The sequence below is a fragment of the Nyctereutes procyonoides genome, unplaced genomic scaffold (genome assembly GCF_905146905.1).
Source record: "Nyctereutes procyonoides isolate TBG_1078 unplaced genomic scaffold, NYPRO_anot_genome, whole genome shotgun sequence".
Lineage (NCBI taxonomy): Eukaryota > Metazoa > Chordata > Mammalia > Carnivora > Canidae > Nyctereutes > Nyctereutes procyonoides.
This window is the reverse complement of record NW_026575034.1, coordinates 9,966,119-9,983,943: the sequence shown is the minus strand read 5'-3', so window position 1 is coordinate 9,983,943 and position 17,825 is coordinate 9,966,119. Positions and strand designations below refer to the sequence as shown.

Genomic DNA, 17,825 nt, shown 5'->3' with positions numbered 1-17,825 from the left:
TCAGTAGGGATTAGGAGTGGGGTATGAGCAAGCACTGTGACACCTTCAGTACTTGCAGTTTCTATTCATCCTTCTTCAGTATTCCTCCTTGTCCCTTCCTCTCCATTCTTGATGCCACCAGCCTGGTTCAGACCCTTGCTAGTCCTTTTAAGTATCTCTCATCTTGTCCACAGATCAGTTTCCTAAAATACAAATCTCTGGCCTATTCATAAGTCCTTAGAGGTTTTTCTGTTGTCTGCCATGTATGGTGGCATTCTCCACTGTCTGTTTCAGCCATCCCATTCCATATCCCACTGATCTTTATCATGAACTTTATACTACATCCAGAGCAGGCTATTTACCATTCCTAGCATCTCAGGCCTTTGCCCCAAATCGTTCTCTTTGCCTGTAATGCCTATTTCCTTTTCTCTGCCAAAATCCTCATTTAAGACCCAATTCATAACTTTTAAGTACAAAAAAGAAAAAACCACTGATAAATGTAATGATCTGCATTTCAAAAAACAGGTTAGGTGAAAAGTCAAAGACAGTACATAGTGCGTGATTCCATTTGTATGAGAACCTAGAAGAGACAGAAACTAACCTGAGATGATAGAAAATAGTTGCTAGAGGGTGAGAGGAAGAGAAATGAATGAAAAAGAACATGAGGGAATTTGGGGGGATAGTAGAAATGTTCTCTGTCTTGTTCTGAGTAGTGATACATGGGTGTATACAGTTGTCAAAATCCATCAAACAGACTAAGATGTACACATTTTGGTAGTTTGTTAATTATGAATTTTTTTTAATTACACTAAAAATCTATGACAAACCTTTGGTGAAACCTCCTCTCTGAGGAAATGGCCTCTGAATCCTAATTCAGAACATTTATTATTATTTATTTATTTTTAAGATTTTATTTATTCAGAGCGGGGGTGGGGGGGTGGGGGCAGAGTCACAGGCAGAGGGAGAAGCAGGCCCCATGCAGGGAGCCCGATGCGGGACTCGATCCTGGGTCTCCAGGATCACACCCAGGCTGCAGGCGGCGCTAAACCACTGCACTACTGGGGCTGCCCCAGAACATTTTTTAATCTCTCTTTTGGAACTTCACACATTCTAATTTGTATACACTGATATACACATGTCTTGCTTACTAACTAGAAGCTCTTTAAAAGCAGAAATCATGGTCAGACATTCATCTTCGGATAACTCCTAGACTTATTGGTTCAGCACAAATTTATTGAATAAATGTATTCACAATGACCCTTTTTCTTTCCATTCCTCAGGTAGAGTAGCTTGTAAAGATAACTATGCAAGAGAATATTTGGCTACTCAAAATTCAGGAAATCAACAGAGAAATTAAGATTTCACTTTTTTAATTTGTATTTTTTATTTCTAAATTACTGCTTGAGTGAGTTTTTTAATTGTAACTATACTTGTGGTGAGCATAACTTACTGGATTTACTGTATTAAGTGTATGAAACTAATGTTATGTGTCAACTACTTTAAAACGTTTTTTAATCCAGTCATGTTTTTCATTAATGCTAAGAGGTGATGGAAGAATTGATGGTTTCCATTATTTTTAATGCCTGCCACTCTTCCTGGTGCTTACATCTCCACTTCCAAATAGAAACGTTCCTCAATTATTTTGAATAACTGATGGCAGATCCAGTATTTCATTGTTCTCATTTGTTTTAATTAACTTCCAGGAAAAACATTTCAGTAAAGCCTCAGTTGCTCATGACAAACTTAATTTTTATGATACCTAGATAAGTTGATTTCTCTAAAATTGTATTATAAGCTATCCTTGAAGAAGCAAATGTTTTAAAATTATACTTTAAATCATTTATTTGAGAATGAAAACTTAAAGCCATAACTTCATCAGAAATGACGTATATGTGGCATCATATATGTGCTATCACTTTGCCCATCCCAGCCCATGGCAAACATTGCTATCAATCATGGCTTCTTGGGATCCCTGGGTGGCGCAGCGGTTTGGCGCCTGCCTTTGGCCCAGGGTGCGATCCTGGAGACCCGGGATCGAATCCCACGTCGGGCTCCTGGTGCATGGAGCCTGCTTCTCCCTCTGCCTGTGTCTCTGCCTCTCTCTCTCTCTGTGTGACTATCATAAATAAATAAAAATTAAAAAAAAAAAAGAAAAAAAAATCATGGCTTCTTTCCTTAAGCCCATTCAACCTCAGATTCCTTTTCAGAGTCATATTCTAGAAAGCCACACTCAAGCATCTAGGATTTTAGTTGAGCATGTAAGATTCCCAGGACTGGAAGGAAGGGAGTAGAGAAAGAGGCAGACTAAAGGTGTTTCCTAGGTAATGAATTAGTCCTATACAAGTGAATCTTCCACCGAGACCAAGAGAACAATTCAGCTTAAAGATACTTGATTGTAAAAGATGGGGGAAATAGCATCTGAAGTGTTAAAAGTTTTCTTTTAAAAGCATACAGGAAGAAACTTAAACTAGGAATCAGGAGATGTGGGTGTGGTTTCAGTTCAAAGTGGTTCTGGAAAGTCACACAAATCCTTTGGCCCTTAGTTGTTTCAGCTGAAAAAAATAGAACTAAACATTCAGTAGGGTCCTAATTCTAAAGTTCCACAATTCTGCATGTAGATTAAAGATAGCATATCTGTAGTCAAATCATATATTTAAGATTTAAGAATAGTATTGAGAAACTAAAAGTAAAATTGAAAATAATCTGATTAGAATACGTAGAGATGGTTTAAAAACTGCCAAGTGTCATAAAGTGTATCGTGTAAATTTCACACCTGTGATATGAGCAGATTAAATTTGATTTTATAAGATAGTGCCATACAACTCATCTTCAACTTTGAGTCACAGACATTTTTCCTCATTATTAGTTTAGATAGTCTTGGAAAGACTCCAGAAGTCAACAAGTATGATCCTAATTAAGATATGAACTCTCTTTTAGCACTTCCTAGACATCATGGCAACTTCATCTGAAGAGGTTTTGTTGATTGTGAAGAAGGTGCGTCAAAAGAAGCAGGATGGAGCTTTATACCTCATGGCAGAAAGAATTGCTTGGGCACCTGAAGGCAAAGATAGATTTACAATCAGCCATATGTATGCAGATATTAAATGTAAGTCAGCTATACTAAGGTTTGATGGAATATTTGTCAGTAATTTTATAAGAAGATTGCTTATACAGTCTTTATGGGGGTTTTTATTATAGTGTCCAAAAAATAATCATGTTGAAATAATATAAAGTGGGATCACTGAATCTGTTATTCTGTAACTTGTCTTTTCCAATTAATAATAGTTTATATAGCTTTGAATATATAAATCTATTACATAAAGATCTCCACATCTACCTTCTCTTTAGGAGTTGCCTAATACTCCACTGAATGGATATAGTCATGTATTTAATTAGCTTTCTTTTGAAGGGCAGTTATGAAGTTTCCTGAATTCTTTTAATGCAAACAATGCTGCAATATAGTTATGTGAGCTAATATCTTTGTGAGGTGGTATGTATGGGATACATCCCTGCAGTAGATTTACTGCTTCGGATGGTTCGTGCATTTAAAATGTTTACAGATAATGGCAGATTGTTCTTTAATAAAATTGTATGATGTAAGCAAGTTGTCTAATTAATCTTTAGTTATGTGACCATCATCTGTTGAAAAGATAGACTCACTTTTTTATTGGACTTAATAGGAGAAATACAGAGCACAGTCACCTTAACAAATTGTGGTATCTGAGCTGTGACCATTAATATGAATTCATTTATTTTCCTGGACGAAAAATTATTCTCCTAGATAAAATCCTGTGTAAATTTCAAGGAACATGACACCTCAAAAAAAGACAACCTTCCACTTGCAGGTACTCAAGATATAGAAGTACTTTGTGTGTCAACAGTGGCCCTAAGGACTTACCTCAGTTTTGCTGCTGGAAATGACCAGGATTTTCATCTACCGCCACTGAAATAACTTAGAATTTTAACTTTCAGAAGGAAATACTGTTAAAATTCATCATAATTAGGTACTGCCTACGCTATCTGATGTTTTGTCCGCTATTCATTCTGGTAATACTACCTCCTTTTAAAACTTGGTGGGAAAGTGCTTCATCAGGTTCCTCCTAGTACTCTTTTAAACTAACAGTTGTACTAGAAGAGACCCATAAATTAGGAACTGCCTCTATTAGCATTTCTCTTAAACAGGAAGCTGGTCCTGTAGCTCTGCAAAACACGCACTCATTGTGATACCCACAACATACAATAGAGGAATATACCTTTCTCCTGTTTCCCGGCAGTTCTTCTCTTATTAGGAAGGAGAGCTCATACCCAAATCCAGATCTGCACCAGATTAGTTTTCATTTTAATTTGAATATTTGAAAGAATACCCATTTCTGGAAGAAGACGTTGAGAGTTATCAATAGTAAATTACTAAGGTGAAAATCAGCAGTTAAGTTTGCTAATTAAAAAACTTAAGAAGTAGGCCTCTCAGAGGCAAAAGCCAAGATAGAGCCAGGATAAAGCAATGGCTGAGAAAAGGTGCCTAGAAAGAAGTTATAGTTTTGTTTTGGAAAAATAGAATACCAGAATAGGGTGGCTGACAGTGTAAATTGCTCTGTATTGGTGTTTTCAGTAGTAAAGTTTGTTTAGGGGTTTTAATAGGTGGTTTGGGTTACAACTCTAGGCAGTTTGTTTCACACTACCAGGAGTCTCCCATTTCATGAGACAAAGCCCCTCCATCTCTCTTCCCCTGACAGAGACAAGCACTGCTATCACCATGAGGCCCACTGTTTAAGAGTACAAGTTCTCCATTATGTGGGTGTATTTTGACATTCTTAGCCTCAATTTATTATGAAAATTTTCAAAGTAACAGAAAAATTTTTAGGAATGGTACAATGCAAAAAAAAAATGCAAAAATAAAAAAAATGGTGCAATGCATACCTATATAATCCACTTAAGATTGTGTGCATACATTATGCTGTAATATTTTCACACCAAGAAATTTTTAATAATATCCAGAACATTGTGACATTTCCCCAGTTGTCCCAATAACGTTTTCAGTAGCAGTGATTTTTTTTTTTAATTATATGCAATCTAGGTTCACATATGGACTTGTAGTCTCTTCAGTCTGTAGAGTGTTGTATACCACATTTGGATTATGTGTGCTTGTCTCCTCAAGGTTTTCTTTAATTTATTTGTGCAGACCTGTATTTCTCATAAACTGAGTCACTTCTACAGGCTTGATCATACTCAGGTTAAACTTTCACAGCAAGAACACACATAGGTGGTGTTATTTACCTACTTTTCTATTCCCTCAGAAAGCCCATAGTGTTAGGTTGTCCCACCCACTTTGAATGAGACTCATTAAAATTTCATCACTTGATTGAAATGGTGACCCAGATCTCTCAAATGTAAAATATATTTTTTTCTTTGAAGTTAGTAAGCCATGGGCTATGTTTTGGGAGTTTTTTTTTTTTTTTTTTGAACTATGACAGATCATTTTTATTAATGTTGATTGGAGGCAGCTGTTCAGGGTAGGTTCAACTATTATCTCTAAATAGCTGGCTCTTTAGAGATCTGCCCCATCTTGAATGGAAACAGAAGCCCTTTAGTATCTGGAGGTGGAGGCAGTGGGTAAGAAGTGCCAACAAAGGATACTGAAGAAGGAAGCAGAGTGGTTAGCGGTGCATTTGTTAAACTCTGCTCTGAATATATGGAATTATTTGAGAAGAGGGCATTTCTGCAAAAGCATTAAGATTGGAGCAGGGCAGCTGAAGCCCAAAGGAATTCTGAATCTTCTTGGGAGGAAGAAGTAGCCTATTGTAGGACAATTTCCACAGTGTGGGTGTCCTCATCTAATTTGCCTCATGCTTCTTTTTAGGCCAGAAAATCAGTCCAGAAGGAAAAGCTAAAATTCAACTTCAGCTGGTGTTGCATGCAGGGGACACAACTAACTTCCATTTTTCCAATGAAAGCACAGCTGTGAAAGAGCGAGATGCAGTGAAAGACCTTCTTCAGCAGCTGCTGCCCAAATTCAAGAGGAAAGCGAATAAAGAGCTGGAAGAGAAAAACAGGTGAAGGGGGAAAAGAATAAAGAGACCCTAGGTTCTCTCTGGTCTCTTAGTAGAGTCACACCTTGTTATTTTTTATACCTTGTTCTGCCTCAAGTGTAACGTCTGATGAGGAACACAACTGGGACTCAAAGGTGCTAAGGTCCTTTCATTCCTTTTCCCAGTTTACTGCCACAGAAATGACACAAAACCATTTAGAAATATGTTTGTGAGTGAGAAACTTGAAAGAAATCACATTGTAAAAAAGTTGAGAAAGCATATCAAATGATGAGTTTCTGGTAAGATGAATTCTTCCATCACCAATATTTCCAGGCCATGAGTGCTTAAGTCTCCAGGTGCTTATTAGTGGAAAAATTAACGGCCAGAAAATCTCATGCATACCCCCTCTCTTTCCCTTTCCCCTTCATCTGTGAAGGAGAATACAGTACAAATACAGACACAATGACCTCTGTATCACTAGGATACAGAGACAAATAATACCAAATCCATGCCTTCAAGGAGTTTAGTCTTTGCTTCTTCAGACTTCCACTTTTCTTCATTTGTTCCTCCAGAAATGTTTTTTTGTTAGCTTGTTTGTTGTAATTACTAACAAATGAATTAAATGACCTCTGCCGCTCCCACATTATAAAATGGAAGTTGAGTGTGTTAGTGTTTCATGTTGTTAAAGTCTTTTAAAAAAGTGTTACATAAATGGTGTTTTATTCTAGAAGTTCAATATGTTCAATCTATTCTATCACCAGAATGCTGCAAGAAGATCCTGTTTTGTTTCAGCTTTATAAAGACCTTGTTGTGAGTCAAGTGATCAGCGCTGAGGAGTTCTGGGCCAATCGTTTAAATGTGAATGCAACAGAGTGTTCTTCTACATCCAATCATAAGCAGGATGTTGGCATTTCTGCAGCATTTCTGGTATGTGACCCTTCTAGATTTCTGAAGAGAAAAAAAAAGAAAACCCTGGTATATGTCATAACCGTGCCATTTCTTTAGTAAAAACTAGCATTTCCTTTAAGTAAATCAGTGGATACTTTGGTATCTACAGTGTTCTTCTTTAAAAAAAAAAAAAAAACTTTTAAAATATATGCAGTATTTATTAAATTGATACTTTTTGCCAGTTCTACTTTTTTGGTTTTTGGACTTGACCCTAACATGCTAGAAATTTATGGACTTTAATAAATAAAGAGAATCTTTCAGCAATTGGACTAGTACTTGTTTCCCCTAATTCTTTTAAATTTAGGGCTTTCTGGTACCTTTTTTTATGATTGCTATACTTAAAATTCAGAGTTAAATGTGTAATGACCATGATGTTTCAGAAGAATTAAGATTTGTAAAATATATGTTAATGAAAAATTGGGAATGCCTTACTTGTAGAATTAGAAAGTGTGATTAATTTAATCTGTACTCTGAAAGAACCAAAGCAGTAGTTACGCATTTAACAAAAAATTTGACTACCATTTATATGTTTAGCATCTTCCTGGGTGCTTAGTAGTGAACTGAATTAATAAAGTCTTTCCTAGAGAAACCAGATAGTAATTTAGTAACCAAGGTTTATAGTTTTGGTAATTCAAGGAAGCAGGTTTTACACATCAGTAAGATTAAGTGAAACCAGGTCAGGCTTCTTTGAGCCCTATCTCAGTGCCAAAAATTACAAATGAGGGACTTAATTCTGTCTGTGTTGTTTATTCAGAAAAGTCTGTTTTTCCACCTTTGTCCAGTGTCTATTATATGCTTATATATCTTCCCCCAATATTGTAATAAATATATACGTCTGGTCTTAATTTAGGCTGATGTCCGGCCCCAAACAGATGGATGTAATGGTCTGAGGTACAATTTAACCTCTGATATCATTGAGTCCATATTTAGGACCTATCCAGCAGGTAAGAATCATCAGTTTTTCCACATAGTTGAAATATTTGTGTGGATGAATTCAGTAATACATCAGCGAAAAACAAAAACCTTTACCTTTATTCCTGATGAAGTACAACAAAATCTGTGAAAACATACAGTAGTTATTTTTTTATTAAGCTTTATTTAAATTTATTTAGTTAACATAATGTATTATTGGTTTCAGAGATAGAGGTCAGTGATTGGTCAGTCTTATATAATACCCAGTGCTCATTACATCCTGTGCCTTCTCTCTTTTTTTTTTTTTAGATTTTATTTATTCATGAGAGAGAGGCAGAGACATAGGTAGGGGTAGAAGCAGGCTCCCTGCAAGGAGCCTGATGTGGGACTCCATGGCCTGCTTAATAGTTCATTGCCCAGTTACCCCATCCCCCACCCTTCTCCCCTCCAGTGACCCTCTGTTTCCCGTGATTAAGGGTCTCTTATGGTAGTTATTAAAGGATCAGTTCATTGGTATAATGACTTTCCCATTCTTTCATCAGTGGTTCTTAAACTTTATTTACCCTTCAGCATACCTGCACAAAATGACCTACTCCAGAGGCATCAATATATGAGTCTCTACAGCAGTAATTCAAGTCATCCTTCATACTGCCTCCACAGTGACCTTTCTAACCCACAAATCATTACCTTTGCAGAAACCATCCTAAAAGTATAAATGACTTGATCCCAGCCTTAGTAATTTATGAGGTGCAGCCAAGGAGGAGAGCCACCACTTCAGTTATTTTACTGACTAAACTGTTCTCTCTCAAACCGCATGCTGTTCTCTCCCCTCACTCCCTCACCCCTGCTCCATTAGTCCTTTAGAAACGTATCTCCCTTATAGGACTCAAGTATTGCCTCACTGCCACTTCTATAAAATCCTGACTTCTTTGGGCAGGTATAAGCCTCCCTTTGCTTCTATAGGGGCTTGTGTCTGTCTCAAAGAGTTGTCAGATTGTAATATAATTATTTTTGTATTTTTTTATATTAATGTAATTATATAGTGTTTATTATATATCAGACACTATTCTAAGGCCTTTATATGTATTAACTCATTTAGTCATCACAAATAACCCAATGAAGTGGGTGTTCTTATACCTTCATATGACAGATGAGGAAACCAAGATACAGAGAAGTTACATAATTTGTACAAGGTCACATAGTAATGGCAGATCTAAAATTTTAAATTCAGGCTGTTTGGCTCAAGAGACCATGCTCTTAACCTCTTGTTTATTGGACTCTGAACTTCTGGAATGTGCTGAACAGATAGTCTAGTGGGTATTGATTTTTTGATATTTCTACTAAAACTATGAAACTTGTTAATGGTGCAAAATAAGGTTTTGTTTGTAATTTAAGATTTATAAAGGGACTGTGTCACTTAATCTTTCAAGTTATATTTCATATTTCCGATTAGATTATGACACAGTATATAAAGTTGAACAGTTTAATTTAGTTTTTCCATTAGTCCATATTTCAACTAATTTGAGAGATTTTAAGAAATTGAAATTTTGTATGTAACTATTATGTTTTTTTCCACAGTAAAAATGAAGTATGCAGAAAATGTTCCTCACAACATGACAGAAAAAGAGTTTTGGACACGTTTCTTTCAGTCCCATTATTTTCACAGGGACCGCCTGAATACGGGGTCAAAAGACCTCTTTGCAGAATGTGCCAAAATTGATGAAAAAGGTAATCATTTCTCCCTGACACACTCTAAATTTGATTTGCTGTTTTCTGGTCCTCTAGTCATAGTGCCATTAGTGAATTTTTTTATTTCTGAGGAAGGTCAGACTTGACCCATTTTTTATTTCGTTGATTTTCTAGGGTTAAAAACAATGGTTTCATTAGGAGTGAAAAACCCACTACTTGATTTGACTGCTTTGGAAGATAAATCATTAGATGAGGTAAGTAGAAGTAAAAGAATTTGTAAGAGGGGCCCCTGGCTGGCTCAGTTGGTAGAGCATGTGACTCTTGGTGTAAGGGTTGTGAGTTCAAGGTTGGGCCTAGAGCCTACTAAAAAACACACACACCAAAAAAAAAAAAAAAAACACCTTTTTTAAAAGATATTATTTGAGAGAGAGACCAAGAGAGCACAGGTCAGAGGAGGGGCAGAGTGAGAGGGAGAAAGACAAGAACAAGCAGATTCCTTGCTGAGTACAGAGCCCGACAGCGAGCTCCATCCTAGGACCCCAAGATGATGACCTGAGCTGAAGTCCAATGCTTAACCAACTGAGCCACCCAGGTGCCCCACAAGAAACAAATTTCGTTAAAAAGAATTTATGCGAGAAAACAGTCTTCAGCTGGTTTAAAAATATCTACAGCACCTGGATGGCTCAGTCGATTGAGCATCTGCTGTTCGTTCGGGCCATGGTCCCAGGGTCCTGGGATCAAGCCCTGTATGGGGCTCCCTGCTCGGCAGGGAACCTGCTTCTCCCTCTCTCTCTGGTATTCACCACACTTGTGCTCTCTGGCTTTCTCTCTGTCAAATAAAATAAAAATCTTAATTTAAAAAAAAAACAACAACAAAATTCTTTAAATTTCTTTCAGTGTAGATATTTCATGTAAATATTGTTATTTGGAGTGATTTATCAGAAGTCTTGTCAGCACCATTTGCTATTAAAATCGCCTTGGGGGGATCCCTGGGTGGCGCAGCGGTTTGGCGCCTGCCTTTGGCCCAGGGCATGATCCTGGAGACCCGGGATCGAATCCCACGTCGGGCTCCTGGTGCATGGAGCCTGCTTCTCCCTCTGCCTATGTCTCTGCGCCTCTCTCTCTCTCTCTCTCTCTCTCTCTCTCTCTCTCTCTCTGTGACTATCATAAATAAATAAAAATTTAAAATAAATAAATAAATTAATTAAAATCGCCTTGGAAAATTGAAATTCCTGAGTTGCTAAAACTTTTAATTTCTTTTTTTTTTTAAGATTTTTTTTTATTTATTCATGATAGACATAAAGAGAGAGGCAGAGGGAGAAGCAGGCTCCATGCCAAGCAGGAGCCTGAAACGGGACTCCATCCCGGGACTCCAGGATCACGCACTGGGCCAGAGGCAGGCGCTAAACCACCCAGGGATCCCCACTAAAACTTTTTTTTAAAAAGAATTTTCTAGCTCTAGCTCATTGGTACTTCTCTAAGTAATGTGAAGGCTTAAGATATTTGTGAGTCTGATTTATTTTCTGACGTTGATCTAAAGAAATATGAGTAAATATCAATAGGCCAAGATAACATTTTTCCATAGCCCACTATATGCCAGACCTTGAGCACACCCATGACCTTACCAGCTCTGATATGTTTCAACAGCTATACCACTATGTATGCACCACCTACCTCCACCTCAGGACTCCAGACTTACAGATGTATTGGTCACAGGGAAGGATGGGATCCCTTCTCCTGTCTTCTAGGCTAGAAGCCTGGTTTCCTCAATTATTCTTCTTTATACTCAGATTTTCATTTTCTTACCTTTCTTTTGGCTCCTCTTCTGCTGGCCATATACACATGCTTAAACCTTCCAAACTTTTCTTTTTCTAAACTTTTCCTTTATTTTAGTGTATAGTAGCAAGGTGAGGAAACTTTTAACCTACAGTTTTTAGCAGAAAATAATCCTAGGTGCCCAGATAAGTCATTTCCTTAATGAAATTGAGTTTTCTTGTTAATTCTCTATATTCAGGCACTTTCTTGGTGAGTTTCAATACATTAAAACATGGCCCTCTTTGAATCATCCTGAAAATATGAAGTTTTGTGAAGCTTAGAAGTATAGCTTAATATGGGGGAAAGATATTAGTGGGTTTTTGGGTTTTTGTTGTTGTTTAAGAAAATACAAATGATGGTATTTTGGGGTGCCGGCCTGGTTCAGTTAGCAGAGCGTGTGACTCTTAATCGCATGGTTGTGAGTTCAAGCCCCGCTTTGGGTGCAGAGTTTACTGAAATAAATTTTTTTTAAATTAAAAAAAAAAAAGATGGCATATTATACGTATTCATGTGTGATTTTGTTCTTCACTTTGCCTGTTAACCACTGTCAGTCCTAGTTAGATAAACCATAGTTGTTAAGTATATAGACTATAAAACCAAACTACCTGGCTTAGACTGTCATTCCAAGTTTTCTTATGGAATGAGGTTAATAGTACTGACCTTATTAGTAGGGGATAGGAAAATTGAGATGTTGGTTAAGGATAACCAACTTGCCACTAGCAGATAAATAAGTTCTAAAGATCTAATATGCAGCCTATGGTCAACAATGCTGTGTTATAAACTTCAGAGTTGCTACATCTTAGTTCTTACTGCAGAACAGGAAACGATAATTACATGACATGATAGAGATGTTAGCTTTAGAGTAATCATACTGCAATATAGAAATATGAGGTAATACATTTTATACCTTTAACTTATAAAATGTTATGTATCAGTTATATCTGAGTTGAATAAATTCAGTACAGAGAAAAGTGCTGACTATGGGATTGCTACAAGAGTTTAGAAGAGTGTGGTACACAGTGCTCAGCAAATCATAGGTGTTACTTTTTTTTATGTTTTGGTGTGCTTGCTTGATATTCCATTATATGGAGAGATGAACATTTATATAACCAATTCCCTAAATAGAAATGTTGGGTGATTCTGTTTTTCCTTTGGTGCCTCTTTCCCCTATATCGTCTAGTTGTAACTTTTCCAGGATATGGCCTTGGGCCACCTTCTGGATACATTTTCTTCCATTGCTTTAAATACTAATACGTAATGAAGAATCCCAGGTAGCCCTGGTTTCTCTGACCCCAGAACTCCAAAATTATACACATACCTGCTTACTATCTTCACTTAGATATTTCACAGACACCTCAGCATAGCATGTCCAGAATGAACCTTTTGTTCTTATCCTCTTAAACCTATTTCTTTTTGGATCTTCTGTTTCTTTTGGATCTTCTGTATCTTAATTTTTAAAAAAATTACCATTACATAGCATCGAGGTGCTTAGGTGGCTTAATCGGTTAAGCATCTGCCTTTGGTTCAGGTCATGACCTCAGGGTTCTGGGATGAAGGCCCACATCAGGCTCCATGCTCAGCAGGGAATCTGTTTCTCCTCTCCCTTTGCCTATAACACCCACTTGTACTTGCGTGCGCGCGCTCTCTCTCTCTCTCTCTCTCTCTCTCCCTCTCTCCCTCCCCCTCCCTCTCCCCCCCCCCCAGCCTCACTCTCTGAAATAAAATCTTCAGAAAAAAAGACGAACATTACCATGGACTCAGTTGCTCAAGCCAGAAGCTGGGGGTCTCCTTGATTCCTCCCCTTCCTTCACCTCCAATGTTTAGTTCATCAGCACGTCCTCTACAATACATCGATTTGCCTACAACTGTCCATCTCCACACTTAAACTCTCTATTAAGCTACCACCATTTTTGTTTTGATTGCTTTTATTAGCCTCCTAATTGATACTCCTATTTTCAACTTTGTTTCCTATGTTACTTTCCCTTAGCAGTAGAGTTATAAACCAGATCATAACAGTTTTTTGTGTAAAACTCTGGTGGTTTCTTATTGAACCTAAAAATCAAAACTACAAGGCTCTTCTTGATTTGGCCTCTGCCTGCTGCTACTTCAATTTAGGCCACTTACACTCATTCATCCCCTTAGATACCTTCTTTCATGTCTGTCCCAAGCTTTTTCTACCTCAGGGTCTTTGCACTTGCTATTCCTCCTTCCTGCTCTTTTACCTAACTAGCTCCTACCTATCTTTTAGACATCTGTTCAAAGACTTCTTCAAGAGAGACATTCTCAGGCAGCCCCAGTGGCTCAGCGATTTGGTGCCGCCTTCAGCCTGGGGCATGATCCTGGGTCGGGCTCCCTGGGTGGAGCCTACTCTCTCTCTCATGAGTAAATAAATAAATAAAATCTTAAAAAAGAGAGACATTCTCTAACCTCTCTATCTGAAGTAGTTCCTGCTCTCTCTCCATGCAGTCCTTATATCCTGCCACCCTTTTATTTTTTTCATACCCCTTGTCATTTTCAAAAGTGATCTCTCAATAGAGTAGAAGTTTCGTGACGGTGACTCTCATTTACTGACCTATCCCCTGCACATGACATGTAATAGGTATTCAGTAATTATTTGATGAATGTGAATGGCATATGAGTCTTTAAGATTTTTAAAATTTGGGATCCCTGGGTGGCGCAGCGGTTTAGCGCCTGCCTTTGGCCCAGGGCACGATCCTGAAGACCCGGGATCGAATCCCACATTGGGCTCCCGGTGCATGGAGCCTGCTTCTCCCTCTGCCTATGTCTCTGCCTCTCTCTCTCTGTGTGTGTGACTATCATAAATAAATAAAAATTTAAAAAAAAAGATTTTTAAAATTTATTTATGAGAGAGAGAGAGAGAGAGAGAGAGAGAGAGGGAGGCAGAGACACACAGGCAAAGGGAGAAGCAGGCCCCATGCAGGGAGTCCCAACATGGGACTCGATCCCGGGACTCCAGGATCAGGCCCTGGGCCGAAGGCAGTGCTAAACTACGGAGCCACCCGGGCTGCCCAGCATGAGTCTTTTTATAATCTTTTCCCTTTTTAGCCCTATGTCTCACCAATCCCTGGTCCACCCTTCATTCCAGGTGTATTGCTGACCAGGAAAACCCTATGACACATATGTATTATGTTGCTTGTACACCTATATTTAAGCAGTTTCCTCTCCCTGAAATGTTACTGTATTCGTGTCTGGCTTGCAAGCACTTGATCAATTTATGGTGCTCCATGAAGCTTTTTGAACCTATCTCTGCTCTCCTGTGGAATAGACTACTTCCTCTGTTGCAGCACTTAACTATGTGTAACTGGCTTATAGCCTAGCACCCTGCTAACTAGTGTTCTGGCTCCTTTGGCACGAGGTCTTAACAACTTTCTGTCTACATGTTTGAAAATATCTCATCTTTTCTTAAATACTTATTTTTACAGAGCTTGGAAAAGTTGATTACCCTTGCTTAGACTAATACTTATTAAAAAGTTATAAAGCCAGAATTTGATTCCATATCTACATGACTCCTAAGTCTATGCCTTTTTTTCACTGTATTCTAATTCCTCATTTAATATTTTTCTAACTATATCCAAAACTGCTCTTCTAAAAAAAAAAAGAAAAGAAAGAAAAACACGGTTCAGGGTGCCTGCCTGGCTCAGTCAGTGAAGCATGCAATTCTTGATCTCAGGGTTAGAAGTTTGAGCCCCACACTGGGTGTAGAGATGACTTAAAATCTTCTTTTAAAAAATGGGTGGTTTAAGATTATTTTTATCATGCTAGAAGAAGGAGCATGTTGTATTTTTTTGTGTGTATGTAACTTGTTAAATATTTACCTGTAAAAATTGAGTAACGCAAAAAAAAAAAATGAGTAATGCTCAGAATTAATATAGTCCCATCATCCAGAAAACTTTTTCAGCTAGGCATCTCTCTCATAATGGATAAGAAAACCAGAACTTTATTTTTAATCTTCTGAATTGTTTCTCATAGGGCTATGGCATTTCTTCTGTGCCATCTACTTCTAATTCTAAATCCATAAAGGAGAATAGTAATGCTGCCATCATCAAGAGGTTTAACCATCACAGTGCCATGGTCCTTGCAGCAGGTCTCAGGAAACAGTTAAGTATACATGCAAAGGTGCAGTAACTGGGCTTTTCAAGGTAACCAGATGGAGTTGTGTTGTTCTGATTTTTAACATTTTCCCCCTTTGTTTTAAGAGAAGCACAAAATGAACAAAATGGTGAACCCAGCAGCATCGATGGAAATTCTGGAGATGCAGATTGCTTCCAGCCTGCAGTCAAAAGGGTATGGGTAAAAAGTTCAGAAGGTTTAGAGCTCAAGTTTCTCCAGATAACCTTGTATAACTATTAGTACTTTATGTTAACCCTAGATTATTTCAAATGACTCAGTTCTTTTGACCAAGACCTTAAGCATTTGGCATAAATTATAGAACGTTTTAAAGAATACTTTGTTGGTTTTTAACTTGCCAGCCCACTTTCCATGCACTCCTGTCTGTTAACTGTTCTTACTGGTTTTGTTCTCTTTTTTTCCTTCACATGTACACATACACACATATTGACATACAGTTTGTGTTCTGGGCAAGAGTATTCAACAAAGGCAATATGACAGGAAGAAAAACTAAAGGTTTGTGTATATGATTTTAAAAGATAGGATTTGGGCCTCTTTTAAACAGCATATCAGAATTAGAAATGTATTCTCATTAAATATTGAAGTGATCATTTGGGGCGTTTGGGGGTATGGACAGAATTATCTACTTCCATATTTTTTCCTTCAACTTTGCCAAGCTACTCTCTCTCCAATTTTTTAAGTTCTTCCCTAATTATAAATATAAACAGCAATCAAGCAACGTGCATTAAAATTTTAGTGGTTTATGCACTTAATTCCATTTTTGGGACAGTATTCATTTTGGACAGTTATTTTAAAAGGTAAAGGTGTGCAAATATTTAAATGCAAATACCTATTATAGTATTATAGCAAAGTAGCAAACATCCTAATAATATATCTGCCCATACAATGGAGATTGATGCAGCCATGAATAACTTGAAAAGGATTATTGACATACTAAATTAAAAAGAGTTCACATATGCCATAACTAGTTCATAAAAAATTATATTCAAGAAACCATTTTTGAGTCACTGAAAATATTAGGGGGTGGGAAACAAAAAAGGATAAGAGTTCTTATCCTTTATGAGTTTAGTGTCTGTAGGAAACACAAAATCAAGTGTTTCAGAATAAAACTTGAAGTATAGCAATTATGTTATTTAAAGTAGGAATCAAAAAAAAAAGTAGGAATCAAAGAAAATAAAAATTCATGAATTAAATAAATGCAAAGTTCACAGAACAGGCTATGTAATACAATTTCACATGTAAAAAAAAGTTTATGAACTTTTTTAAAAGGCCTTCAAAAACTCGCTAAATGGTTTTCTTTCCATAAAAGAATTATGAATGAGTCTTACACTTTAGTTCATTTTTTAGTAACTTAATATGTTTCTACAGGCATATACACTTTTAAAATTAACAAAGCCGGTGATACCTTGGTGGCTCCTTCGATTAAGTGTCTACCTTCGGCTTAGGTCATGATCTCAGGGTCCTGGGATTGAGCCTCAGGTTGGGCTCCCTGCTCAGTGGGTTGTCTCCTCCCTCTCAACCTCCCCCTTTCTCATGCTTTTGCTTTCTCTCTCTCTCAAATGAATAAATTAAAAAACCTTTAGGGGATCCCTGGGTGGCTCAGCGGTTTAGCGCCTGCCTTTGGCCCAGGGCACGATCCTGGAGTCCCGGGATCGAGTCCCACATCAGGCTCCCGGCATGGAGCCTGCTTCTCCCTTCTCCCTCCTCCTGTGTCTCTGCGCCCCCCCCCCTCTCTCTCTCTCTCTCTCTATCATAAATAAGTAAATAAATCTAAAAAAATAAAATAAAAAAACCTTTAAAATTAACAAAGCCTGGGCAGCTCACTCAGTTAAGCATCTGCCTTTGGCTCAGGACATGATCCCAGGGTTCTGGACTTAAGCCTCCCATTGGACTGTCTGCTCAATGGGGGAGCCTGCTTCTTCCTCTCCGCTCGCACTGCCCATCACCCTACTCCTGTTCTCTTTCTCTTGAATAAATAAATAAAATCTTGTAAAAAAAAATAGTAAATTCTATACCTGAAAATGAAGACTGTACCATATACTAACTGGAATTTAAATGAAAACTTAAAATGAAAAAATATTCTATTGGCTTTGTTAATTTTTTTTAAGATTTTATTAGAGAGTGTGCATGAGCAGAAGGGAGGGGCAGAGGGAGAGGCAGACCCCCTGCTGAGCACAGAGCACACCACTGGGTTCTATTCCAGGACCCCAGGGCTCCAGGATCATGACCTGAGCCAAAGGCAGCCACTTAAGTGCCTGAGCAGTCCAGGCGCCCCTACAATTTAGTGATTCGATACTTATATATAAT

The 17,825-nt window shown here is 37.7% G+C and overlaps 1 protein-coding gene across 1 annotated transcript in view; it reads left to right on the top strand.

The window, feature by feature from the left end:
- The window catches only part of GTF2H1 (general transcription factor IIH subunit 1), a 36,245-nt gene that overhangs the window by 5,152 nt on the left and 13,268 nt on the right, over positions 1-17,825 (top strand). Inside the window, exons 2-9 of the mRNA XM_055317889.1 lie at positions 2,917-3,085; positions 5,837-6,029; positions 6,767-6,932; positions 7,804-7,897; positions 9,444-9,593; positions 9,729-9,808; positions 15,360-15,487; positions 15,587-15,674. Of these exons, the coding sequence (XP_055173864.1) occupies positions 2,932-3,085; positions 5,837-6,029; positions 6,767-6,932; positions 7,804-7,897; positions 9,444-9,593; positions 9,729-9,808; positions 15,360-15,487; positions 15,587-15,674 (1,053 nt within the window). The 5' untranslated portion in view covers positions 2,917-2,931. The remainder of the gene's footprint in view (positions 1-2,916; positions 3,086-5,836; positions 6,030-6,766; positions 6,933-7,803; positions 7,898-9,443; positions 9,594-9,728; positions 9,809-15,359; positions 15,488-15,586; positions 15,675-17,825) is intronic.